Here is a 26673-nt window from a genome sequence, read left to right on the forward strand (position 1 = left end):
ACTGAACTTAATTAGCTTGTTGATGCCATGGCAGTTCAATAATTCTTGATTATTGAAAATTATATATATATATATATGTATGTAAGCAATGTTCAGATGCTCTTGTAGAATATATATATATTATATGTATGCTGGTATGGTTTTTGAATTTTTCTGATGCTATACTTTCGAAATATATTACGTATTCATATATTTTTCAACCTTTTTTTTACAAAATTGAATATAAGGGTTTGCTTCTTTTACCACCAAAATTAAGATTTTTACTATTTGGATTCTATGTTTTTTTTTTAAAAAAATATTTTTTCTCTTAAAAAATATCCTATCATAGTATTATTTTAATATTAAACTAAATCAAAATTTTCTCAAATCAATGAAAGAAACATACCCTCTTCTAAATCAATATATATACATTCAAAATTTACTATAATAAAAAATAAATAAATAATTTAGTATATATATATATTTTATTTTATTATTATTATTTTTTTATATAATGTGATAACGTGCAACCGCTACAAAAAAAAATGCAAACTGCGTAAATCCCAGGTCAAAAAAAAATATATTTTTTATTTTGTTTATATAAAAGATGATTTATATTAATTATATGTGGATTTATATTATTTATTTATATGCTAGATATAGTTATATTCAATATATATATATATAATATGTATATTTTATTGAGGCATATCTTGCAAAACTTTATACACATATTTTAAAATTTTAATCAAATATATTTATTAAACCATATCCCAACATCCATTCAAATACTATTTCATTCATCTTATTATTATTTTAAAAAAAATATATATATATATTACACACTTTAATTTATTTTAAAATTTTTTTATTTATAATTTTTTAAAAATTTTATTTTAGTTAATTAATTATCTTAATTATAATTTTTTCGGTGTATGCAACCTTACATATAGAAATGAAGCAAAAGACTATCGACAAGCCTTTGGGTGAATGAATGGAGTCTTTAATTATTTATTTTTGGATAATGATTTTTTCTAGAATACTTATATATATATATATATATGCATAGGCCCAATTCAGCCATTGGATCATCATTACAAAGAACACCCAAACAATCCCTAAAACCTTTTGCTCACAAAAGTAGCATTACCAAACCCTAAATAATCAAATATCAAATATATCAATTCACTTTTGTTACGTAAATTAAAGAATAATATATAATAATTCTTCTGTAAGAGTTCATTGCTTAAAATGGCCTTGAAATTTAAAATAAGAAAGTGCTACGTGAGTAATAAAGTAGCTATATATTTATTAATATTATCATTAGAAATTTTTTAAAATAAAAAAGACATCAAATCAAAATTTATCTCATCTCAGAATATCATATAAATTATTCAATTTTTTTATTTGTTTAAAAAATTCTTCAAACCTCCAAATTCTTTCAAAATTTTTGTTAATTTGACCTTAAATAATTGAGTCGGGTTTCGAATATGGTTCGGGTATACCCTATACCCGACCCATTGCTAATGGTATCCAACATCCATCCTTATCAAGAACATAAAATGTTGGCGCGAAATGCTGTGAAGACAACCTCATTCAAACGTAGGACCAAACAAAAAAGACCCCAAATTAAAGCACAAAAGCCAAAAGTGAAAACCGAACACCAAAGAAAGTGAAATTAAAGAGAGAAAGGGGGAAAAAAAATTAAAAATGGACCACCCCATATCATCAATCCTTACTTTAAATCATTATTTGCTTTTGATCTTTCATCACATCTAATATATATATATATATATGTATGTATGTTTATAATTCCTCTAATAAGTTCATTCGAAAATAGTTAGGATTCAATTCTAATCATAAATCACAAATCCATGGGGAGAATTATTGCCACAAAAATGCCTAATTTTGGTCTCAACAAGATTAGGCCTTTGGTTAGGGTTCGTCCACCTTCGATCGATTCAAATACGGTTCTTGAATCCGTTGATGCTTCCGATGATGATCGAGAGAAGATCACGAGCGATGGTTTTGGGAAGAAATTAGGTCGGAAAATTATGGTGGTGATTGATTCGAGCACAGAGGCTAAGAATGCGTTGCAATGGACACTTAGCCATGTTGTCCGAAGCCGTGACATGATCATACTTCTTCATGTTATCAAGCCTTGTGGACAAGGTTAGTAAGATCATGAATCTCTAGTTTTAGGCTTTTTTTTGAATCGTCGAATGTGTACGCAAATTTTATTTTATTTTTTCATTAGGTGACGAGGATTTGATTCGGAAGGATGTGATTTATCGGCGAAGGGTTCCAGAATTCCTCACTTGTATGAAGAATATATGTCATCTTAAGAGGCCCGAGGTACATACAAAGTACAACACAACACACTTATAATTTAAACTATAACTGTCGTTGTGATGTCTCACAGTTTCGATAAAGTATAACAGAATAAATAAAACTACTCATGTCAAAAAGTCTTACATTCTAAGTTACAACTATATAAAAGAATCAATCAAACTACTAATAAAACTACTCATGTCAAAAAGTGATACATTCTAAGTTACAACTATATAAAAGAATCAATCAAACTACTTAATATAAGAATCATAGATTTCACGTTTGAATTCCAATGTTCTCATATGTTGTCGTCTCCGTGCAAGTCTCGCATATATCCTCATGCATATGAGGGGACTTGTTGATTAACTCTTGAATATAGATAAATAAATTAATGATGCATATCCTTATCAGTTTAAATTTTTAGGTGAAACGATTATTCAGATCATCTAACACTACTCATGCCAACAATTACATGAACATATCAGACATATAAATTTTATAAAATATGAAAGTTTGAATATGCGTAACAATATAGGTGCAAGTCGAGGTGTCAATGGTGGAAGGGAAGGAAAAGGGCCCGACGATAGTGGAGGAGACGACTAAGCAAGCGGCGGCGCTTCTTATTTTGGGTCGAAAGAAACGGTGGATGGCCTGGAGGGAGATGCCCGGGTGGGCGGTGGCGGGCGCCAATGGGCCGGATGTTATGGAGTATTGCATCGAGAATGCGGGTTGCACGGCGATTGCGGTGAGGAGGAAGAACAAGAAAGTTGGAGGATATCTCATCACTACTAAAAACTATAGAGATTTTTGGTTGTTGGCTTGATGTATATCATTAGCATGTTTGAAAATCTAAAGAAATTTGATTAGGGTTTCTTGGCTTGATTGTTTTTGAAAAATGACTTGGGGTTCTTGGTGATAATTCAAGTTTCATATGTAGATTTGTATACGAAGTCTTGATAAAAAGGTGCTTTATATGTATGTATGTGTTGTTTTAGAAGATTTTAACTATGAATTTCTTGCGATTTGTGATGTTAGCTTTTAGTGAGTATTTCAATAATTAAAAATATAAATGTATATTTGTTTTGAAATATTCTAATGATAATTTTCCCGCCAAAATTGTTATGACACTAATTTTTTTAGTGATAATTTCAATATCTAGATAAATAAAAACATAAAGTGCAAAAAGCAACCAAAGATTAAATAAAGTAACAAAAAATAGTTTCTTAATCAAAATTGGCCGATGTTGTCTTAATTTTGTTTGTCATACAAGATTTGTCTAATGTAACTTACTTTTTAATGTAATTTACAAAGAATTGACACAGTTCGTAATTGAAAAATAACATTTGCGATTTCTTATTTTTATTTTTTTAAAAGTAAATTAATAATATTCTTTTCGGATGAAGAGAGTAAATAAATACTTTAAATGGTCTTCTATGTCGTTTTTCTTCTATGTATGTCATTTTGGTGTATATTGTACCTCTCCATGTTCATTTGTCTATAAGTACATACAAGTGTTATACTTAAAATTAGGATTATTAGAACGTCCGCTAAAGAGATATACGGTCATTTTAAAACATATTCTTCTTAAAAACATTAAAGTAAAAAAGATGTCACATACAGGACTAAAAATACATGTATCGTATAGAAATACAGTACGTAGACAACGTCCTTACTCCTCCAACGGATGTAGAACAATAGGGACTCCGTGCCGAGCGTTAATAGTCAAAAATTGGAAAGGCGAATGGACGTAATTCTTCGACAACACAAACTTATACCGTTGAAGGATCATCGCAAGCGTTATCTTGATCTCGTTCATAGCAAAGTTATTGCCAACACATGATCGAGGTCCGTATCCAAATGCGATAAATGCCGAGAGCATCCCATTTGTGGCTTTCGCCACGCCTTCCGAAAACCTCTCCGGATTGAAGAGGTGGGCATCATCGCCCCATATTTCGGGATTCCGATGGAGAGCTAGTGACGGGACGATCAATTCGACGTTCGCCGGAATCTCGTATCTCCCGAGCTTGGTTTTCTTGTCGACTTTCCGGTTGAGCGCCACCACCGGAGTGTACAACCTTAGCGTTTCGTTGATCACCATTGTTAACTGCATGAAAGAACATGATATAATCATAGGATGTTGTCGGATGCAGAATGACCGTCTCACCTAAAAGCTCAAATTATTAGAAAAGTACAGCCATTAATTATTATCTGCAAATGGGAATCTCCAACACGCTCCCTCATATACAAATAGGAGTATGCGAAACTTATACATGCATATACCACAAATAGGGACAGTGGGACTCGAATCAAGACCTAATCTAAGCTCTGATACTATGTCGGCCGCAAAATGACTGTCTTACCTAAAAATTCAAACTATTAGGAAAGCGCAACCATTAATTATTATCCGCAACCAGGAGTCCCCATCAGATGTAATAATAGCATTAGTTGTAAAAAGTCATTTTGGTGCATAAGACACTGTGGCACTGAAAGCAGCGCCAATATACTAAAATTGACTTTTGTAAGATAGTAAAATATTATTTTAGTACTTACGATTTTCATCCTCGAGATGCCTTCGGGCGTCGGCTTGTCCTGACCGAAAATTTGCAACACCTCTTGCCGTACTTTGTCTTGCCAATCGGTGTAAACCGATAAGAGGACGACGATCCACGGCATTACGGTGCTTGTCGTCTCGTGCCCGGCAATGTAGAAAACCTTGCATTCGTCGATGACATCGTCTACGGAAATCCTCGTATTGGGATCGTTGTCGTGATGCACTTTCAAGAGCGATCCGAGAAAGTCTTTCCCGAAGCCACTCTTCACACTTTCTTCCCGTTTCCTTATCAATGTCATTACAGAGTCGTGCAAAGATTTCTCTATTTTATCGGATTCAATCTCCTCTTTGAATCGCCAAAGCTTCCTGCAACAACTCTGTTAAATGATCATCTTACCTAAAAGCTTCAGTTATTAGAAATATATATAATTTTTTATCAGAAGAAAAATAGATTATTAACTACAAGAAAATATATAGTATCATTTTTTTAACGAGTTTTTATCGTTCCTAAATTCATTTTTTCCGTTACTAGTGACATTAGAGACGAAATCATGAATGAAATTACGTTAGTTACGTGAACTTTATGGACGAAATTTTATTACAAAAATACTATTTTTTTGTAGTGAATTCAGACAATAAATGATAGGAAATGAACGTATTGCAAAAAAAGGATCATACTCTAGCCCGAAAAATGTCATCTTGTGCATGTTTTTTGCGACGAGGTTTCCTAACTCCGTCAGCATTTTGAATATGTTCTTCCCTTCGATATAACTACTTCCAAAGGCTGTCCGAGAAATCACTTCCGACGTCAAAATCCGAAACTCTTCGGTCACTTCGACCTCTCGGCTGCCCTCGCTCGCCCAACGGACCAGCATTGTGTCGACGCTCGCTACCATCGCCGGAAACATTTCCTGTAATAAACGATTACGATCATCTACGTGCGAGATTTAGGGTGTGGTTCTTTTGGTTGAGTTTGAAAATTTTTTGTTTGTGTTTGGTATTAAAATAATGTTTGATGGAATATTTTGTAAGAAAAAAAATTGTATTTTTTTCGAAAAACGCATAATCCAAATAATAAAATTTGAAAAAATTTGTGTAAAGAAACATACCCTAATATTTTATATGAAATTAAATGTTGTTTAGTTATAAATTGAATTATGATGTAAAATATATTTAATTAAAAATAAATTTAAAATGAAATTCAAAAATTATAAATGAACTTTACTTTAAAATTTTTGAAAAAGAAAAATTGAAAGTATAATTATAGCATAAGCACTATTCAAAAATTCGATTTAATAAAATTAAATTTTAATTATATATGTTTAAATTTTATCATAATTGTATCTATTTTGAATTAATATAATTTCTTTTCAAAAAAAAAAAATATGAAAATATATATCAAAAATTAAAAAATTAGGCCAGCCTAGTCCGGCACAGTTTGAAACTCTCCGTGCTCGGGCCTGGAGGCCGAAACCCGAATTCAAACCAAGCCAAGCCTATCTGGACAATTTGAAAACGGGCCGGGCCGGTATGAAAAAAATCTATCGATCCAAAATTATCACATCTAAGTATAATGACTTTATTTTAATTTTTTTTTCTAAATAAAAAAAAATAAAGACTATTAGATCAACAAAATTACCAATAAAAATAAAATATTTGAGATTGAGAATGCGGCGATGGACCTTTAGGCAATTTCCATGAAAAGCATGATTAGCAATTTTCCGGAGCCTCGACCACTTTTGGCCCTCGGCGACAACAAGGCCGTCTCCCAAATATTTCTTGGCGTGTCCTACAACCTTAACCTTTCCGAACGCTCCATCGTTGTTGCCCAACACTTCCTTAACAAGTTCTGCCTCAGTCACTACAACAGCTGCCTTAGGACCCATCCAATAGAAGAAATTTTCACCTAAGTCACCGCGTAGTCGTGCACGTGCAAAATTAGTCCCCGTTGCCATTTTTGTTGTGAAATTTTATCTTATTTCAGACTAATTCGTGCAAATTTAAACGTATTGTTATAATTTTGACGAATTTTGCGGATGTGATCATTATAAGAGGGAGCCTATGTTATATGTGTGTTTGTCTGAAAAATTTTAATTAATTTTCATTATTTATATAATTATTTTTTCTTAAAAAATATCAACTTTATTTATTTTTTAATTATATTATATTAAAAATTATTTTTTTATTCAAAATATCATATTATATAATTATTTTAATTTAAAATTTTTTTACGATTAAAATCCACCTCAAAAAACAATTTCTCAAACAAACACCAGAAAAAATAATACTAATACTACTACTAATAATAATAATAATAATTGAATTACATAAATATTTTTTAAATTTTTTATACTAAATATTACATTAAATACTAGTTCATCAAAATTATGTTGTTATTCTTTTTTGTACATTCACCTCAAATTTTTATTATTTTTAATTTAACGAATAATAATCAATTTGTTATTAATTTTTTTTTATTCACTATAGTATCTTTTATCAGGTTCTTTTAATATCTACTTTATTTTTTATGTACTCCACTTTAATATTAATATGTTTTTTTTGCCAATCTAGTCCATGGAATAATATTTCGGCGAAATTGCTCATAATTTATCTGTGTGATTTCGAAACTCAATGTAAATTCATTTGTACTTTAAAAATTGCATGGGTTCATTATACATTAAAAAAAACATTTATAAATTCCTTTTTATTTTATTTTTTTTATAAAAAGATGGGTTTTTTTTTTTTTTTCATAAAGCTATATTTGCAATATTTTTTAAAGTATAAAATACTTTATTTAAAAAATTTTAAGCTGAATTTACAACAGAGTTACGAAGAATTTTGGCTAAGTAAAGGAACCATATTATTTTTAATATTTCGAAAAAATTCCAAGTAAAGGAAAAAATCAAAGTTATTTACCATAAAGCTTCATCCAGGCATGGTAATGGGGGACGATCCTGGGGAACAGATCGTGGTGAGTCAGCTCGCAGGGGGCTTTGATCGCCTCCTCCTTCATTCGGACAATCTCGCAGTTGTCGCCATGTAAGAATCTGTAAGAATTCCCCTTCAGCCCCTGCGCGCGCAGACGATTCTGGACGAGGATCGGCCGACACCATAGCTTGTAGATTAACCTCGACAAAGTTACGAGGACGACGACTGCACAACAAACGACCAAGACAATCGGAAAATTTTGAAGAAGAACGAAGACTGGTAACGCCATTCTCTATCTTCGAATTAATTTGGGGATCTCGATCGATTTGTGTTTCTAATTTTAAGGCAACCTGGTTTGGTGTGGGGTTGTTAATGATTTTCGGACAAGGATTGGGGGAATTTTTTCGGATTTGATTTGTGAATTGTAATAAATGGAGGAGAATGAGGTTTCTGTTACAGTTATGGGGTGAAGAATAGGGTTGGGAGTTTTGTTGGCGGCGGCGGCGGCGGGCGGCGCCGGCGAAGTGATGGTGGCGGGTTTGTTTGTATTGAGTTGGAATTAGGGGTGGGGAGGAATTCCGCACGCTTTGCACGTGACCGCCATTGATTTTTATTATTTTGTTTTACTAGTATTTGTTTTTAGCGCCATTGATTTTGAGGACTATATTTTGGAAAGCTTCTAGAAGGTGGTATATTAAAATAATGTTCCATATATTACTCCCACCGTCCCAAAAGAGTTGTTATTTTTCCATTTTCGTCCGTCCCAAAACAATTGTTTTATTTTCTTATTTAGTAACTGTGGTTCCCACTTTATAACAAAATTATTCCTACTTTTTCAAACTATCTTTAATTATTACTCTAATCTATTTTTTTAAATCCTTCAACAAAGGGCATTATAGTCTTTTATATCCTACTTTATACTCACTTTCAATTAAATACTATTATTCCTTAATTCTCATGTCAACTCCCAACAAGACATTTCTTCTAGACGGAGGGAGTATATATTTAAGCAGTTGTCGCATCGTGGACGTGATATATTTCGAGACAAAATATGTGAATAGTTGAAAGTGTTTATTACTCGCTAATGTTACCACTTGAGTTTAAAGGAATGTTGGATATATTAGATATTTAGTAGATCTATATTTAAATTTATATTTATCTATTAGATTAATTAGATTTGAATTATAGAGTCTGTTAAAAAAAAAAAAATTGTTGAAAATGACCCATAAGACAATTTTATCAATTTTATAATTTTAAAATAAAAAATGTTAAAAATTTTAAGACAAAATAATAAAATTGTCTTATTGATCGTCAAAATATGGTATATATATAAGCAATACAAAAAGGTAATAAGTATAATAAAACAATATTATTGATCATCAAAATAGAATATATATATATATATATATGCAATACCAAATCTAAAACTGATAATTTAAAATATCTCAAATGTTAACAAACTAAGCACAATAAAATTTTAAATATTTGTGTTTGTTTATTAATGTTAACAAACAAAATTCATACTCATTTGCTAAGCATTTGAGCTCCATTTGTTAACTAATTTTATTATTTAAATTTTTGTTCGTGATTGACTCATTTGAACTTGTTTGAATAGATTTATTAGGACAAAGGATTGGTTGGGAAAGAATATTAAAATAATGTTTTATTTTATTTTTAAATTTTTATATATAATGTATTATTAATTAATTAATTAATAATTTTGTATATTTATTTTTTTTAAACGAATGTTTGCAAACAAGATCTGGACTTGTTCGGTAATAAAATAAGACTATTTATATTATTTGATTCGATTTATTTATGTTTTCGAATGAGCTTAAATCAAGTTAAATCAAACTAAGTTTATAATAGAATATATAATAAATAACTCCTACTAAAATAAAATGTATTGTATTTATAATTATTGTACTTTTATTTTTTTTAATTATAGAATTATATTTGAAGTTTTAAATAATAAAATTTGAATACTAAATAATGTCAAAACTTTCAAAAATATATACACGAAAAGAATCATATTATATAGCACCTCAAAGTAAAACCGGCCATCAATTTTATATAAAGGCGGCAAACAATCAAGATCGATCGAGCCAAAGAACATCGAGACAAACCCACCGGGGCATCAGCATTTGTCGCAATCAATAACTACAGTCGACAAACAAACAAAGCAACATATAGTTCTCATCACTCCCTACAACCTCGTACACAACTTTCATCATAGTTTTTGTCGAAATCCCAAGAATTATAATCCCAAACATGCTTTAAAAAGACACCCAAAAAATCTTTTCTTACAATACCATCCTTCTTTAATTCTCAAGCCATGTTTCTCTCACTCCTTCTTTTATTACCAACATTATTAGTCCTTTTAAGGTTCATCAACAATCTCGTATGGAACCCGATCCGTGTCCAATTGATGATGCGCTCCCAAGGAATCTCCGGCCCTTCTTACAAGTTCATCCATGGAACCACCAAGGAAAGCATGAGGCTTAAGCTTGAAGGGATGAACCGCCCGATGGAGATGTCCCATGATATTTTCCCCCAAGCTCAGCCCTCGTTCTACGCTTGGATGAACTTATACGGTGCGTATGTATGTGTATGTATATTGCAAGTTTCTTGTTTTAGGAATATACGAGGTAGTGAGATCGTAGTTAAAGATGTTATGCGAGCCAAGTTAATCGAGAAGTACTCAAATTTTATGGCTCGAATTCGACACTCGAGCTTAGCTCATTAATTATAATAAAGAGCCTTGAAAAATGTAATATGTTGTGTATATATAGTACATAAAGATTAAGCTCGACATAAAATTTATAACAAATTTGAACGTGTGATGTGTTCTTTACGGTTTGGATTTGAGTTTCGAAATAATAAAATTTTGAATTGAAATAATATTTGGTATAATATTTTGAATGTAAATTTTAATTTATATACAAATATCATTATATCTGTATTATAAGATATTAATAGAAGTATTTTTGTCTTTTTCTCTTAATTCGTACTACTTTTTGATATAATAATTAATATTCAAATATTAACCATATATGTAACTTATTAAGTGGACAGAAACAGTATTAAAAAAATAAATATTTGATTGAATGAATTTTTAAGAATTTTTTTCTTTTTTATGAACGGTATGATATCGAGTACTTGATCTTTTAAACAAACGAAGCCAAGGTAATTTGTAAATGAGCTTGAGTTTAGCTCGAAAAATTCAAGTCACGATAAAAAAAATGAGATACTCAACTCAATTTCGAATAATAGTTTCAATAACAATTGGCGATGTTTATGACAGGAGCGAATTTTCTTACATGGAATGGCCCTCGCCCTCATCTAGTGATAACCGAGCCGGAGCTAGCAAAGGAAATACTAACTAACAAGGGCGGCGACTTCCCAAAGATCAAACTCGACGGCATCGCAGAAAAATTGGTCGGAGATGGTCTTTTCACGGCCGAGGGAACTAAGTGGTTGAAGCTTCGGAAATTGGCCAACTCTGCATTTTATGCCGAGAGCCTCAAGGTAGAAATTTAAACTCCATTTGTATAGACCGTCTTTTTATTTTTTGTATTATTTATTGACAATAATTTCTTTTTTCAATAAATACATATCAAATATATTTTTTCCAACAAAATATTATATCAAATAATTAATCTTTTACTATTTTTAATATTTTCTAAATTTTCAAAATCTTCAAAACTTCTATATAAGTTGAGCATTATTTGCTAACATTTTCAAACTTCATCCATGTCAATCAAATATATATATATATATATATTTGTTTATTTAGTATATTAAAAATAATAGTATTTTATTGGTTATTAAAGTATTTTTTTTACAATTTTTTACTTAACATTATAAAATAATTATATATATTATATTACATATTATAATATATTGCTATGCAAAAGTTAAAAGTATTTAAATGGCGTATAAAATATAGGATTTATTTATGAAATAAATTTTTTTTAAACACAATTTTTAATATATTATTTTATTTTCTCGTATAAATTTAACATTCAACATAAAATATTGTTATTGTTTATATTACAACACGATTTTATTTACCTTAAATAAAAATAATAAATAAGAAAATATAAAAAAAAAATTCTTCAAAATCTAAACACAAAACAAGCACACCCTAAACAAACAAACCCATATACTTTGCCGAATGAACAACATTTTTTTTTTTTTTTAAATGTGACATTAGGTTTGTTCACTTTTTATTTGGAGGAGTGTTTTTATTCTTATATTAAGTATAAAATATTTGTATTGTTAATAGTAATGTTTTGGATTGAGTTGCTGTAGATGGATATAATATATATATAGATTATCATTATATTAATTTATTTGTATAATATATTTTTTATATAATATTTATAAAGAATCGTAAAATACTAAGCGAACAAATGCGTATTTCATTATTGAAAATATTACGATCTTTACCTTTTACGTCACAGTAAACACTTAATCCGTCTCACGTTTCATTTTACGGTACTAATAAAGAAAAAAAATGGTGTAACACATCTAGGCGATGACTCCGGCGATGGTAGCGAGCGTCGAAACAATGCTCGGAAACTGGAAACAATCCGAAGGGAAGGAGATCGAAGTCTCGCAAGAGTTCCGAGTTCTAAGCTCGGAAGTCATCTCAAGGACGGCCTTCGGGAGCAGTTATTTGGAAGGTAAGAACATATTCGACATGATGGCGAAGCTCGGGATGCTCATTTTCAAGAATGCCGACAGGGTTCGTTTCCCCGTGATCGAGTAATCAATTTCCTCATTCTTTTTTCCCTTCAAAAATTTCTACGCACAAATCTATCGATACAAAGACCAAGTGTTCTTGTATTTGTTCGTGGATACAGCAAAGTATGGAAGCTAAAAGACGACATCGAGTCGGATAGGATCGAGCGATCGTTGCGCGCCTCCGTGAAGGAGATAGTGAAGAAGCGAGAGGCGAAGGTAAAGAGCGGCGAAGAGGCCAATTTCGGGACGGATTTTTTGGGATTGCTTTTGAGAGCTCACCATAACATCGTCGACGAGGAAAGTACGATATCGGTGGATAATATAATCGACGAATGCAAGGTGTTTTTTCTCGCCGGGCACGAGACAACGAGTAGCCTACTCTCGTGGACGTTTCTTCTCTTGGCGATCCACGAGGATTGGCAAGACAAGGCCCGCGCGGAAGTGGTCGACGTGTTCGGGGACGGGAATCCGATAGCAGAAGGCCTACCAAAATTGAAGATCGTAAGTTATTCTAAACACGAGAATATGAAACTCTAATTCGATTATAAAGTACCTTCTTCTTTTTTTCCGTTAGGCGAGCATGGTCGTCAACGAGGTGTTGAGACTTTACGCCCCGGTCGTGAGTCTGGTGAGAAGAGTGAAGAGCAAAGCTAGGGCCGGGAAGTACGAGTTCCCAGCCGGAATGGAATTGCACATCCCGACATTAGCCCTACATAGAAACGCAAAAATATGGGGCGAAGACGCGCACCTCTTCAAACCGGATAGGTTTGCGGATGGAATAGCGAAGGCGACTAGGAACAACCCGACGGCATTTTTACCGTTCGGCTACGGGCCGCGAACTTGCGTCGGATTGAACTTCGCGAGCAATGAGGTCAAGATTGCCATGTCGATGGTCCTCCAACGGTATAAGTTCACGTTGGCGCCTACCTACGTTCACTCTCCTATAACGATACTTACGACGCAACCCCGAAACGGCGTGCAAATTGTGCTCCGGAAGGTGTAGCCGGAGCCTCACAACGGTCGAAATTATAAAACTTGTGTTCATAATCGACTCGCGACGACAACAAGAAGCATTTAGATTATACCAAAACAAAATGCGATCTCAGTTTTAGAAACTCGATTTCTTCACTAATAGCTTTTCTACATTCGGGTGTGAGCAAATTACCTTCTTTTCAATGCGTTCTACTGATAAAAACTGCGGCCGGAAAAATCGATGGATTTGGCTCATGAAACGAAATCATTCCATCTCCGACAAACCTAGCAACAACAAGTTGTCGTCGCCGGGACCGAGGAGAGGAGTGTACTCTGAACCTCTTACATGAACACTACAGCAAGCTGCGAAGAAGAATCGAGGAGTGAAAAAGATATATATGCGCCACGATTTTCCCGAAATAATGTTAATGATAAGAGAAGTTACAGCTGCTATTAAGAAAATGGAATGTTACCGTTTTCAATTTTGATTACGCTTTGGAGCATTACATCCATCTTCGTCTTCATGTCCAAAGAGTCATCCATTTTCGGAGCAATCAGAGTCAGCTCTCGGTAGATTTCTCGCACAAATCCACAGATCTGCCGAGCGTATTCAAGCTCTCCATCAGAAATCCGGCCTATAGCCAACCTCATTAGCTCACCGGTCAAATCTGCAACCTGAGCAATAAAATCAAGAATTAGGAGTAAGAATGGCATTTATTAAGATCATAACACAAGATTATATTCGATGTGCTTTTAACATATAAATACTTATATATATGTGTCTATATATATACCCCTAACAAATAGTCAAGTTCGTTAATCTGCAAAGGTTTGATTGAAGGATCACATAATGGTCGAAATGAAGCGTTGATATCATCGAGATTCAAAAGAGTTCCCGTCTTGCAAAAGTTGCAGAAAGTAGCAGCTTCGACATATTCTTGGACCTTTTACAAATAAGCAAAACATTCGTTAGATTTCTAGCCATGATTCAATGATGAAGATTTCAGAAGAGTAGCAGAATATAGGTACCCCAGGCGAATAGGCTCGTCTGAGCTTCCAAAAATCTGTCCCATCGAGTTCCTTCACTAAACGAGAAATATGCAGATCCAGCACTGCAGCCAAATCCTTTTCTGCTTTTTGTAAAACTTCATCTTTGTTGTCTTTACTAATTCTATTGTTCACAAAGCGCAAAACATTCAGCCGCTTCTCGATACTTCAATAATGATGAACAAACTTGTTTATGGAAAGCGAACATTAGACATAAGGATGCTACAAGAAGCTAATAACAAACGACATGTCTTAAGTTAAAAAACACAAAAGAATCTATAGAGCTTCCATTTCTTAATAGATTATCCATTATAACTTGCTTTGTGTATTTTGAACAAGAGCCAACTGTAACTCATTCTAATTGATAATAAAACTATGAATTCCTCTAAACAATTGATCGAATTGCACTTCACACTCCAATTTTTGGATGCGTGAATTTCTCTTTTTTTCTTTTTCTTTTTTTTTTTTGGTGAAATAGAGGTGGGGAAGAGAACGAGGAAATCCCATATGACCCAATACATTTGACAAGTCGCATTGTATTACAAAGTAAAGTTTTGGAAAACATAATTTCCACATTTCTTATCCTTCTTTTAAACGCAAAAGCACTTTCCGAGAAAAGTAAAACATCTGATTACTGCTTCACAAGCAACATATCTATATGCAAAGATGAACGAAAAAACATAGCCGAAAGTCAATCAAGCCTCATACATTTACAGTAAATAACTAATAATGATAATGTTTACCTATGCACCTGGAATATGACCTTTTTGCTGTTCATTGTTATATCCCGGCTTGCTTTCACGACCCTTTCTCTCTTCTCGTTCTGCAATCAAATGAACCAAGAACCACCAAATTAACAAAATAGTTAAGTTCAAAATCATCTCTACATGTTTACATGTGTGTGTGTTTGTGAGTGAACATCACCGTAAAGTTGAGAACGTCATATAAACACCAATATAATGTAAATACTCAAAATTGAAATGGATACCACCTAATAATCTTCTACATTCAACTAGCACAAATAACCAACATCTAGAGCATCTAATTTTCCTAGCATACATATTTAACTAATGCACTACCCTACCCAACCGACAGGAACAATTTCTGAATTATAAAGACATTTAACTAAAATTAGTTCGCACCATACAAAACCAGCAAAACAATGGGAGAATAACATGCTCATATACCCAAAAAAATGATACATCTGAAGCTGAAAAACATACCACACTTAATTGAAAACTCATACATGCCAAATAAAAAATAAAAAAAAATATAACCAAACGAGCGAATAAAAATCACCAAAAATCGTGAAAATGTACCAGCGCATTCAGATAATCCGCGTATTTAGAAAAAGCATCCTTCATCGGATTCGATTCGGACTCCGCCGCGCCGGTCGTCATAGTTCTAGGTTTCTTCGCTGCTGCAGTATCCGCAACTGTTCGGAAGCCAAAACCAATCAGATTTAACTACCACAAAAAAGAAGAAACTGTCCACTCCGCATCGAAGGAAAACCAAAAACTCACAGTGAGTGTAGCGCTGAGGCTTCGGCGCCATTAATGAGAGCTTCCGTACGGCCGAGGGCTTCAACATACTCGCCGCTCCATAGACGCCTCAGCATAAATCAATTTTAAAAATAAAATAAATAATAAATAATTTAGTTTTGTAAAGGTAAATAGTTTGATAATCAACAACTGCATATCAAGTTGCTGTGGTGTAGTGGTTATCACGTCAGTCTTACACACTGAAGGTCCCCAGTTCGATCCTGGGCAGCAACAAATTTTTTTTTTTTATTTTTTTTTAAATAAAATACGGTATTTATACGTATACACGTGTGTGTATAAATATACGTTTACAGTTTTCAGGTGAAGTTTCAGTTCTTAATTCTACGCAGATCAACAGAAAAATGGCGAGTTTGGTGGTGGCGACCACCGCCGATCCGGCGTCGATCAATCCGGCGAAGGCGCTGCTGGCGATGCCTGGATGGGAGCAAGGTCCGACGCTGGAAGGCGGCATCAGAAGTTTCAGAAATAGCCGCGGCTCTCTTCGATTGTTGGAGCATGACAAATCGATAATTGTGGAAGATAATCTCGATTCGAGATGGGAAGCAGCCACCGGAGAGACGGTGGCGGAGATGATATTTTTATCCAAACATGTCGCCGCTTCGACTCGCCCGGCGCTCACTATTCATCCGATAGGTAAGCCCTAAATTTACGGTACAGTTATGATTTATCGTGAATTTGTATGAATGTTGTAGGTTTATTATTGGTTTGCAGTTTTTGTTTCTGCCGTTAACGGTCGTAAATTAGTTTAACAGGCGTGCCTCATTTGAAGGATGGGGATGTTCTGCCACAAGGGGGAAAACCAGGATGGGCAGGACCTCCTTGTCCGCGTATGGGGCCATGGCTGATTCTATTGCAGAAAATTGCTGAATCTCACAATTTAGTACCCGAATTTGAGGTGTTCATGTCTTTTCTTCAGTTGTGATTCATAATGTATCGCTACTATTTTGTGATTTATACCAAATTATTTGGATTTATGAAACTGCTTACCTTGACGCTTTGGTCGATATCATTTTTGTTATTCTATTCGATGCAGATAACATTGGAGGCTACTCATCATGGACCTATAACGACAACGCCAACGATGTTTATTGAGATAGGTAATTTATATTCCACCAAGACTTCCAATAATGGATTTCTTCAAAGTGCTTCCCTTCTGCTTGCTCTCTATCACTGTGTTTGAGTTCTTGCTTGATATACATTCTTGTGATATTATGCAAACTTACAAACTGTGTATTTGTGATGACATCAAACTGTTGCACTTGTCATTGAGGTCTGAAATTTGGTCATTTGACTGTAATGTGCAAAAGCAAAAGGATTGATTCTTGAACTGCCTGTGTTCATTGTCCAGTAATTAATTGTAAATCTATTCGAGGCCTTTCACCTGTTTCAGCAATATCTTTTTCCTGTATCTAGTAAACAATGGATTAAACATTGCAGTACTAAGTCATATGCATGTTTTACATCCATATTTAATGATATATATATATAACCGATTTGAAAGTGGAAATATAAGCCAGATTCACTCTGTGTTTACTGTGTTTTGTGTAGGCAGCACACAAGATTACTGGGGGAGAGAGGATGCTGCTCGCGTCGTTGCTCTAGTTGAGTATATATTACTGCCAAACTTACCTAATATTGTTGATTTATTTTACAAAATATTGTGTGTACAATTTATTGATGGAAATGTTTCATCGCTAGGGTGTACGTGGATATTGTTTACATGTTTATTTTTATAGTTAGTTGCATCAATATCCTTGTGTGTGTCTACTGCCTTTCCGAATTCCGAGCTGTACCCTTTATCTCTAGTTGGGCTGTTTTGTAGCAATGTTAGCAAATAATTTACTGAAAAGCTGAATAAAGAAGGGGATAATCATAATCATTCCATTACATATAGGATGTGTTTGTTTGGGGGTTTGGTTTTTGAGGTGTGATTTGAATAGTAAAAATTTTGAATTGGAATAGTTTAATGATGCAATATAGATAGGTGTTGATGTCATGTTTTGAATGTAAAATTAATTTTTAGTATAATATAACAAATGAAAAATAAGTGTTTGATTTGATGTTTTTTCGGGGATAAAATTTGATAGAATAGTAGATTTTGGGAAGAATCCCATTAAAGAACACACCTGATGATAATCTATTTTTGTCATTGATGCTGCAAATTCTGCAATTCTTGAATTTTATTTTGACTGTGATCATTCTTATTGTTGAAGTTAGTTTGGGAAGGACTTGGCTTCGGAGAAAGTCCTGCTGTCGGAGTTTGGAGCAGGTACACATTGAATTCTTAGTTTGAACTTTGAAGTATTTCTGATGCTTCGACTTACTGGTTGTGTTCTTTTGTATATTTGTTCTTGTTTTCGATTTGTTTGGGGTGAAAATAATTGTTGAATACGATGTTTTGAATAAAAAATATATATATATATCTAAATTTGTTTCTAATAGAAATTCGCTCTAGCAAGAACCTAACGGTGAATTCAATTAGATAATTCAATCCTAAGACAAGTTTATTTTTCAATCCAGCTCGACTGAAAGGAAGAAAGTACTTCTTGGTCTTGGAGGCGGGCATTATGTGCCACGACACATGGATGTAATAAAGTGAGTCAATACATCGATAAACTACTATATCGTATTTTCTAGTATGCTACTCTTTTCCGGAGCTAAGGTAATGCATAAAATTTCAAACTTATAGTTAATGGTGGATCATCTCTAGTTACATGTATAGTTCCAAAAAATTGAAATTCAAGAGCTTGTACTAACCTATTTAAATTGTACCACACTTGATTATTTATTTTGTCAATCTCTAAAAAAGTTATGTTCCTCAGGAAGGACGGGACTTGGGTTGGCCACCTCCTGTCCGGATATTCTTTGCCAATGGAAGAACCGAAAGATCCAAAGGCGAAAGTAACCCCGGAAGACATTGGAGGGACATGGAAACAAGCCATCAAAGTTGCATTCGACGCCACCCAAGTGGCCTTCCCTGGAGGCGACATTATAGCTCATCTTGATCACAAGTAACCTTTTCTTACACAAACAAACACGTGTACAACCCTTACATATCTATCGTTGAAATCTTCTATTGATGCAGGAGTTTCAAAGGCTGGCAGAAGAATGCCATTACGGACTTCCTCGGCAAGCAGAACATAAAAATTGGGAAGCCGGCTGACTTCGCTTGATCCGCATTGCTCGAATTCTTTTCGGCTTCTTCGGGTAATGATTCGCAACTCTAGTTTTGGGTTTTTTAACTACGTATGCACGTGCAGTTGCTACTATTTGAGTGCAGTGACTAAACCCTAGTCGAAGGTAATAGTCAGCAAATTACTATAATACTAATAAGCACACCCTTTGATTTAAGGCATATTATTAGATTAAATGACACATGATATATACTTACTGCAAATCTTCATTTAGACAGGATATTTTCTAGTTTTTCATTTTTTATTTTTATTATTTCAAAAAAAGAAAAATTGAGAATGAATATGCAATTGGTGGAGGTGTTCTGGTTTATGCATTGAAGTAGCAATATTTGTTTAATAATGGAGAATTATTTATGTTCATAATGTACTATTTTGATTGTATACAATTAATTTAGAGAGTAAATTATTTGAACAGTTTGGTCAATAAATTATTTATTAAATGTAAGAAATGTATAAATAATGGAGAGAATGGAATTTCCCAACAAATTATAGATATGGAAGTATAGGTGTAGGAGGTGTCCCTATTTTGGGAGGCACCATTTCTGGTTACCCAAAAGGGAATTTTCTGTTAGCATCAGACAGGCCAGGCCATTCATCATTTTGTACGGCTCAACATTTTGTCAACTTTTAGTGTGTATTTGTTCGAGGGATTTGGGTTTCATTTACAAAAACACTCTCTCACTAATTTGAGATTATTTATTTTAAAAAAAATCACATTATATATATATATATATATTTTTATATAAATATCAAATTGAACATAATATTCTACAAACTAAATTCCGGTAAGTTAAATCATGTAATTGGAGTATCGGAATTTGAACCTTTGATCTCAACCTTTGATCTTACGCTAGATAATTGTACATTTATTTGAATGATGTGATGTATAAAGTAAAATTAATTATTTTTTATTTTAAAATTATTGTAGGATATATGGAACAGATAGAGTAATATTTTGATGAATGTATTCTTGTGATTTTTTTGATATTTTCAATAGAGCCTGAGGGAATAAATTGTTTAATACTCTCTCCTTGTCGTTTCTGTCCGTCCCACGTTCCATATCACTTTTCTTTTTTGGAAAATAATTATACACTTTAATCTCATTTTAAATTTTTAATTTTTTTTTAAATTTTAATTAAACTAATTAGTTATGTTAATGTTAATTTATAATTATTTATATTATAGGATAATTATTTTCACTAATATATTCTTAATTATTTACTAATTACACTCCTCATAAAATACCGTGGAATGAAAGGAGTATTATATAAATAAATATTGATATAATATTTTATATGTAAATTAATCTTTCTTATAATATTAAAAATAAATTATTTATTTATTATTTTTCTAGAAAAAAAATGATAAATAGTAAGAAGTAGATAAATAAAATCCATCAACCAAACAATTTTTTTTGCCCCAAAAAAGTGCGCATTTGTTTAATATTTTTAGTTTGAATTACTCTCTTATTCATTATACTCCTTCCGTCTCAAAATAAGTGTCTTATTGAGAATTGGCACGGAAATTAAGGAATAATAGTATTTAATTGAAAGTGAGTATAAAGTAGAATATAAATTACTAAAATGCCTTTGCTTTTTTAAGAATTTTAAAGAGTATATTAGAGTAATAATTATGGGTAGTATGGAAAAGTATGAATAATTTTGTTATAAAGTAGGGACCACGGCTACTAAATAAGGAAACAAGATAATTGTTTTGGGACTGACGAAAATGAAAAAACAAGACAAATCTTTTGGGACGGAGTGAGTACTTAATATCAAAAATATCTTTATATTTGTATAATCTTTTGCACAAATGTCATTATAATAGTATTATGAGACACTAGTATAATTATTTTTGTCATTTTTCTTTAATTTGTACTATATTTTCACATAATAATTAATATTCAAAAATCAATATGCAAAAAATAAAGGGATGCTTAGAGTCGGACGGAGATAGTATTTTTTATTTAGTTATGAAAATTCATATTGGTGATATAAAAAATAATATTTCCTCCGTCCCATTGAAAGGTTACCATTTTCTATTTTCGTCTGTCCCAAAACAAGGTTACCATTTCCTAATTTAGTAATTGTAGTATCTACCTAACATAATAAATACCCTTTCAAGTTACATTATATTACACAAATGTCATTACTTTTATATTACATTATACTAATTGGGGTATTTTGTTTTTTTTTACTACAATCCAATATAATACTTCATCCGTCCATATACAAAGTAAACATTTACTTTTGGCGCGGTGTTTAAGAAATAATAGTATTTTAATTATAGTAGGTAGTTAAAAGTAGTGTAATGATATTTTTTCTCTAATTTTTTGGTGTAAAAGTAATGATGTGATGTAAAGTAAGGGTATTTGTGAGAAAAAAATAAGGTATTTGATGAAATATGTAGAACGTCCCAAAATAAAAATATGTATATTTTCTAATTGGACGAAGGGAATACTAATATTCAAAAATCTACGTGCAAAAAGCAAATGTCACCCTTCCAATGAGACGGATGGAGTATTTTATACTACATTCGTCCGGCTCTAATAGTCTCATTTATTTTTTGAATGTTGATCTTTGAATATTAATTATTATATCAAAATATGGTACAAATTAAGAAAAAAATACAAAAATATTTCAATTAGTGTCTTATAATACTAATAAAATGATATTGTACAAAAAATTATATAATTTTAATATTAATTATAATGACGCAAAAAGTAAATATGATATTTGAAAGCGGACAGAGGGAGTACTATATTATAAACTATTTATGAATAAATATTATTCTATCAGTTCACATATTGGTTCATTTTTATTTGTTTTTATCCATTCCATAAAAGATAAATGACTATCTAATTTTAATTAAAATTTTACATTCAAAATTCACTTATAACTCCTTTATTTTTATTTTTTTAATAAAAATATATTTTTATTTATATTTAAAAAAATTATTTTTTTATAAAATTAATTTTAAATTAATTATAAATAAATATATTTTTTTATTTATATTATATAAAATTATATTATTAAAAAATAACATTTATATTATAAAATATAATTCTAAAATTTTGAAATACCAATAATATTAATTATATAAAACATAGTGAAATAATATCATTACAATAGAGATATAAAACTATATAAAGAATAATTTAAAAAGTGAATCGATGATGATAATGATTTGACTTTTTATTATGTGTAGGAATAAAATAATATTTGACGTGGGGGTAATACGAAGCCACTGGTCTTGGTGTATTGCACCATCAGGATTAATTGGCGCACGTGGGAGCCACGGATTATCTGTCCACGCGCTAGCTGGGCCCCTTTCAAAACTTCTAAATTAAAATATACCTACTTTTTTAGAGTGTGTTTGTCCGTGCGATTGCATTTTAAATAAATTATTATTTTTTTTTTCTTAAAAATATCAAGTTAAAACACTTATTTTTTATTTTTTATATTATACTAAAAATTAATTTTACATTCAAAATATTACATCAACACCTATTTATATCGCATCATATAACGATTCAAATTTAAAATTTTTACTATTTATATCCCAACTCAAAATTCAAACCCCCCAAACAAACAGAACTTAACAAAAATATCCATTTTCTCATTTTTAGTCTATTCTATAACAAAGTATTAATTTTCTTTTTTAGTAATTGTATTATTTACCTAATATTACAAATACTCTTACAACTTACAATATATTACACAAATATCGTTACATTTACATCACATAAGATTATTTTAGTCATTCTACTTTATTCATACTACATCTTAATATAATACTAATATTTTTAAAATTTCGTGCAAAAAACAAATAAATACTTAATTATAGGACATATGGGGTATTTAATAACTGTATTAATAAAGATGGTTATAATATAATAAAATTAATTATAAATTAATATTATGATAATTAAAATTTTTAAATTATGAATTTTAAAATATAATAAAAATATATCATTATATTTTTTAAAATAAATAAAATGATCAGACAAAGAAATAGAAATAATGGACAGAATATAGGAGAAAAAAAGTAAGTATTATATATTTCATAATTATGATTCCATCTAAAAATATTTATTATTTGCAAACATATGCTCATAAACCTGCACATAAACTTTTATGAATTTAATATTTCTTTTGTGCATTAAAAAAATAAATATTACTCTCTTCGTCCAAGTAAGAAGAATATCTTTATTTTTAGAGCAAAATTTAAAAAATAATAGTATTTAATTATAGTGGACAGATAAAAGTAGTGTAATGATATTTTTGTCCTTAGGTTTTTGTATAAAAGTAATGATGTGATGTAAAGTAAAAGTATTTATGAAAAAAAATAGAGTATCTAATGAAATAATTATTTTATAATTAAATATCCCAAAATAAAAATATGTATGCTTTCTAACTGAACGGATAAAAGTATATTTTAATAATAATTTACAATCTAATAATTATTTTTACTCTGGTGTGTAAATTTATCATAAGAGTTTATAATGTGTTGTAAAGTCATTATATACTAAAAGGGAAATAAATATAAAAAAAAATTATATTTTGACAACAAAAATGGAAAAATATACTTACAAATTGGATAATAAAAATAAAAATAAAAAACTAATGGTGTTTTTTCTATTGTAAATTTTATTATTATTTTTTTAGGTAAAATAGCTACCAAATATAATGTTTTATATAAAAATAATATATTTTTATTATTAACGATAAAAGTTGGGTGTGTTTTTCCAAAAATTTCAAAACTATATTTTTTCAAACAAATTAATATATTAAATACAATTTATTATTTACCTGTCATAAAAAAATATTTTTTCAAACAATTTCACTAAATAAATACATTCATATGTATTTTTAAAAATGATTTTATAAAAAAATAAAAAATAAAAAAATTCACAATTCTTTAAACTATTTTTACAATTTTTAATAAAAATATTTCATTACTTTTAGAACACAATAATATAATAAGTCACATTTCGATGCCATTTGATTTGATTTTAATTTTTATTTATAATAAACCATCCGTTTCTTTTAAGTCTGGTGATAATTAGTCACGTTACTATATCAATATTTTTATTTTAGTATAAATGCGATGCCAAATTGACATGTTAACAACCAAAATAATCAACATAAATTATGTCAACTTCAATAATTAATTAATTTACTTATATATATATATATAGTTAATTTTAAAATCATACCCCCTTTGTCCGCCTTGTGTCATTGTACTTAAAATTACAAATATTTTTATATTTATATAATTTTTTTTTACAGTCCTGCTATTAGTATTATAAGATACTAATGGAATTATATTTGTAATTTTTATTAATTTGTACTGTGTTTTGATATAATACTAAATATTCAAATATCAACATGCAAAAAATAAATTGGACCTTAGAGTTGGACGGAGATAGTATTAAATATTTTTATTCACCAAACATCGTAGTATTAAATATCGATTTTTTTTTTAAAAAAAATTATATTTAAAAATTTTAAAATTCTCTAAATGTGAGTGTTTAGTGCTTATTTGATATACAATTCTTCATAAATATTACAAAAAAAATATATCTCCTCCGTCCGCCTCTAAGGGTCACATTTATCTTTTGCGTCTTTGTACTTAACATTAAAAATATCCTTATATTTGTATAATTTTATATACAAATATAATTCAATTAGTACTATAAGACACTAATTGAAGTATTTTTTGCAATTTTTCCTTAATTTGTATTACAATTTAATATAATAATTAATATTTAAAGATCAATACACAAAAAAAAAGTAAATGAGACCCCTAAAACCGAACGGATGTAGTATTATGTACTATTAGCAACAAAACATCATTTTTACAATTTTTTACATATTATAACAAAAATACTTAAAACTATAACATTAAACAAACACACTCACCTATATATATTACTCATTCTGTCAATTTTCTAATGTCCAAAGCGATTTACACACTGTTTTAGATAATTAGTTTTTTTATTGTAAATTGACAAAAATAATCCTTTATTTTGTATATAGATATAAAAAAAAAAAAAAAAGATAAATAAAGTAAGGGTAAAAAAGTAAATTTTATGTATAAAAATAAAAGGCTGACAATATTTTTGGACGTTTTAAATAAGAAAGTAGGACATTAATTTGTGTACGGAGGGAGTAGATAATTAACACAATCACATCAATATAATTATAAGACTAAAATTTCATTATATTTAAAATAAAATAAAGTAAAATAAAATAAATCATCAATCATAAATACATGCCATGTTTTTAAATGTATACGCAGCGTAACACATTAATATACAATACAAAAATATGAAGTTGAGTGAGTATTACATTTGCGAAATTGATTTTTTCAAATGTTACTTGAATATATATAATGCATTCTTTTTGGAATTTGATTTTAAATTTTAATTTAAATAATAGTTTGAATGTTATTTATTATATAAAAATAATATATATTTTTTATATATATAATTAAAAATATTGTTTAGTAATAATAATCACTTTATTCACTTTTTTAAATATTGTCATAATAATAAATCTTATTTGTGCGATAATAATAATAATAATAATAATAATAATAATAATAATAATAATAATAAGGGAAACTGTTTTTTTAGTCACGTAATTGACCCTTATCATTTTAGTCCTGTAAGTGGAGTATGTCGCAAGTGAAAAATTTTCGTAGTTTTAGTCCTGCGGCGCCAGAGACGCCCGCGTGGCTCGCCGGAGGCTACGTGTCCTCCAGGTCAGCGACACATGGCGGATACATGAATTTTATTATTATTTTTTTCATTTTTTAAAAAATTGATTTTAATTTAATTTTTAATTTAATTTGTATTTTTTAATTTTTTTTATTTGGTCCAATTGAAAAAATAAAAAATAAAGAATAAATAAATAAAATATAATAAAATTCACATGTCCGCCATATATCGCTGACCTGGCGAATACGTGGCTTCTGGTGACCCACGCGGGCGTCTTCGGCGCCAGAGAACTTAAATAACGAAATTTTTTTACTTATAAGACTAGTTTGCGACAGATTCCACTTACGAGACTAAAATGATAAAGGAGTCTAATGATTTTTATATTTGATTCAAACAATTCATTTCATCGCCAAAAGCATTACTCCCAAATCAATGTAACAACTCACTCATTTTAAAAATAAATAAATTTTAATATTAAGATATTGTAATAATATATATATATATATATTTACTAAAATCTATAGTGAAAAGCTGGTTTTACTTTGTTATTAATTTTTCTTTTTTCATTTAAACATTTTTTAATTAAAAAAATAAAAATCAAAATAAAAATCCAAGAGTAAACGAATATCTGAATTA

The 26673-nt window shown here is 30.3% G+C and overlaps 5 protein-coding genes and 1 non-coding gene across 7 annotated transcripts; 4 read left to right on the forward strand and 2 right to left on the reverse strand.

Moving 5' to 3' along the window:
* Positions 1-1809: 1809 nt before the first annotated feature.
* On the forward strand, positions 1810-3332 carry LOC127261843 (uncharacterized). Its single transcript, XM_051290266.1, has 3 exons — positions 1810-2151; positions 2237-2334; positions 2846-3332. Exons 1-3 carry the CDS (start codon positions 1854-1856, stop codon positions 3131-3133), a joined length of 684 nt encoding a protein of 227 aa, XP_051146223.1. The 5' UTR covers positions 1810-1853; the 3' UTR covers positions 3134-3332.
* A 544-nt stretch (positions 3333-3876) lies between these two features.
* Positions 3877-8421, reverse strand: LOC127261830 (cytochrome P450 CYP749A22-like). Its single transcript, XM_051290241.1, has 5 exons — positions 7778-8421; positions 6544-6767; positions 5540-5772; positions 4861-5227; positions 3877-4414 (listed from the first exon to the last, which is right to left on the reverse strand). Exons 1-5 carry the CDS (start codon positions 8076-8078, stop codon positions 3980-3982), a joined length of 1560 nt encoding a protein of 519 aa, XP_051146198.1. The 5' UTR covers positions 8079-8421; the 3' UTR covers positions 3877-3979.
* A 1703-nt stretch (positions 8422-10124) lies between these two features.
* Positions 10125-13541, forward strand: LOC127261663 (cytochrome P450 CYP749A22-like). Its single transcript, XM_051289958.1, has 5 exons — positions 10125-10383; positions 11094-11317; positions 12327-12559; positions 12658-13039; positions 13113-13541. The coding sequence occupies exons 1-5, from the start codon at positions 10125-10127 to the stop codon at positions 13539-13541; spliced, it is 1527 nt and encodes a 508-aa protein (XP_051145915.1).
* Positions 13542-13590: 49 nt separating this feature from the next.
* On the reverse strand, positions 13591-16164 carry LOC127261831 (uncharacterized). The gene is made up of 7 exons (XM_051290242.1): positions 16081-16164; positions 15877-15992; positions 15301-15380; positions 14540-14681; positions 14305-14454; positions 13984-14185; positions 13591-13873 (listed from the first exon to the last, which is right to left on the reverse strand). The coding sequence occupies exons 1-7, from the start codon at positions 16145-16147 to the stop codon at positions 13776-13778; spliced, it is 855 nt and encodes a 284-aa protein (XP_051146199.1). The 5' UTR covers positions 16148-16164; the 3' UTR covers positions 13591-13775.
* Positions 16165-16259: 95 nt separating this feature from the next.
* TRNAV-UAC (transfer RNA valine (anticodon UAC)) lies at positions 16260-16332 on the forward strand. The gene has a single exon. It is a non-coding gene; the product is annotated as a tRNA-Val (tRNA).
* An 88-nt stretch (positions 16333-16420) lies between these two features.
* LOC127261598 (D-aminoacyl-tRNA deacylase) lies at positions 16421-19725 on the forward strand. 2 transcript variants are annotated; one of them, XM_051289870.1, is made up of 8 exons: positions 16421-16752; positions 16872-17014; positions 17153-17216; positions 17668-17720; positions 18333-18388; positions 18640-18714; positions 18942-19130; positions 19205-19725. In XM_051289870.1, exons 1-8 carry the CDS (start codon positions 16461-16463, stop codon positions 19290-19292), a joined length of 960 nt encoding a protein of 319 aa, XP_051145827.1. In that variant the 5' UTR covers positions 16421-16460; the 3' UTR covers positions 19293-19725. The 2 variants fall into 2 exon arrangements, with proteins under 2 accessions (XP_051145827.1, XP_051145828.1); XM_051289871.1 differs by having other exon boundaries at positions 16521-16752; positions 16864-17014.
* The last annotated feature ends 6948 nt before the right edge of the window (positions 19726-26673 follow it).

The sequence above is a fragment of the Andrographis paniculata genome, unplaced genomic scaffold (genome assembly GCF_009805555.1).
Source record: "Andrographis paniculata isolate CXL003 unplaced genomic scaffold, ASM980555v1 Contig64END, whole genome shotgun sequence".
NCBI classification, from domain to species: Eukaryota; Viridiplantae; Streptophyta; class Magnoliopsida; order Lamiales; family Acanthaceae; genus Andrographis; species Andrographis paniculata.

Bases quoted from the DNA above. Each gene is read 5' to 3' on its own strand.
- LOC127261831 (XM_051290242.1), bottom strand. From the start codon at position 16,147: ATGTTGAAGCCCTCGGCCGTACGGAAGCTCTCATTAATGGCGCCGAAG. The intron at 14,682-15,300 runs GTAAACATTATC...TGTGAACAATAG, and splicing joins GTCATATTCCAGGTGCATAG to AATTAGTAAAGACAACAAAG. The intron at 14,186-14,304 runs GTATATATATAG...TTTATTGCTCAG, and splicing joins AACTTGACTATTTGTTAGGG to GTTGCAGATTTGACCGGTGA.
- LOC127261843 (XM_051290266.1), top strand. From the start codon at position 1,854: ATGGGGAGAATTATTGCCACAAAAATGCCTAATTTTGGTCTCAACAAG. The intron at 2,152-2,236 runs GTTAGTAAGATC...TTTTTTCATTAG, and splicing joins TATCAAGCCTTGTGGACAAG to GTGACGAGGATTTGATTCGG. The intron at 2,335-2,845 runs GTACATACAAAG...GTAACAATATAG, and splicing joins GTCATCTTAAGAGGCCCGAG to GTGCAAGTCGAGGTGTCAAT.
- LOC127261830 (XM_051290241.1), bottom strand. From the start codon at position 8,078: ATGGCGTTACCAGTCTTCGTTCTTCTTCAAAATTTTCCGATTGTCTTG. The intron at 5,773-6,543 runs GTCCATCGCCGC...CGTTTATTACAG, and splicing joins TTCATGGAAATTGCCTAAAG to GAAATGTTTCCGGCGATGGT. The intron at 5,228-5,539 runs GTATGATCCTTT...GAGTTGTTGCAG, and splicing joins ATGACATTTTTCGGGCTAGA to GAAGCTTTGGCGATTCAAAG.
- LOC127261663 (XM_051289958.1), top strand. From the start codon at position 10,125: ATGTTTCTCTCACTCCTTCTTTTATTACCAACATTATTAGTCCTTTTA. The intron at 10,384-11,093 runs GTGCGTATGTAT...TGTTTATGACAG, and splicing joins CGCTTGGATGAACTTATACG to GAGCGAATTTTCTTACATGG. The intron at 12,560-12,657 runs GTAATCAATTTC...TCGTGGATACAG, and splicing joins GTTCGTTTCCCCGTGATCGA to CAAAGTATGGAAGCTAAAAG.
- LOC127261598 (XM_051289870.1), top strand. From the start codon at position 16,461: ATGGCGAGTTTGGTGGTGGCGACCACCGCCGATCCGGCGTCGATCAAT. The intron at 16,753-16,871 runs GTAAGCCCTAAA...TTAGTTTAACAG, and splicing joins GCTCACTATTCATCCGATAG to GCGTGCCTCATTTGAAGGAT. The intron at 17,015-17,152 runs GTGTTCATGTCT...TATTCGATGCAG, and splicing joins ATTTAGTACCCGAATTTGAG to ATAACATTGGAGGCTACTCA.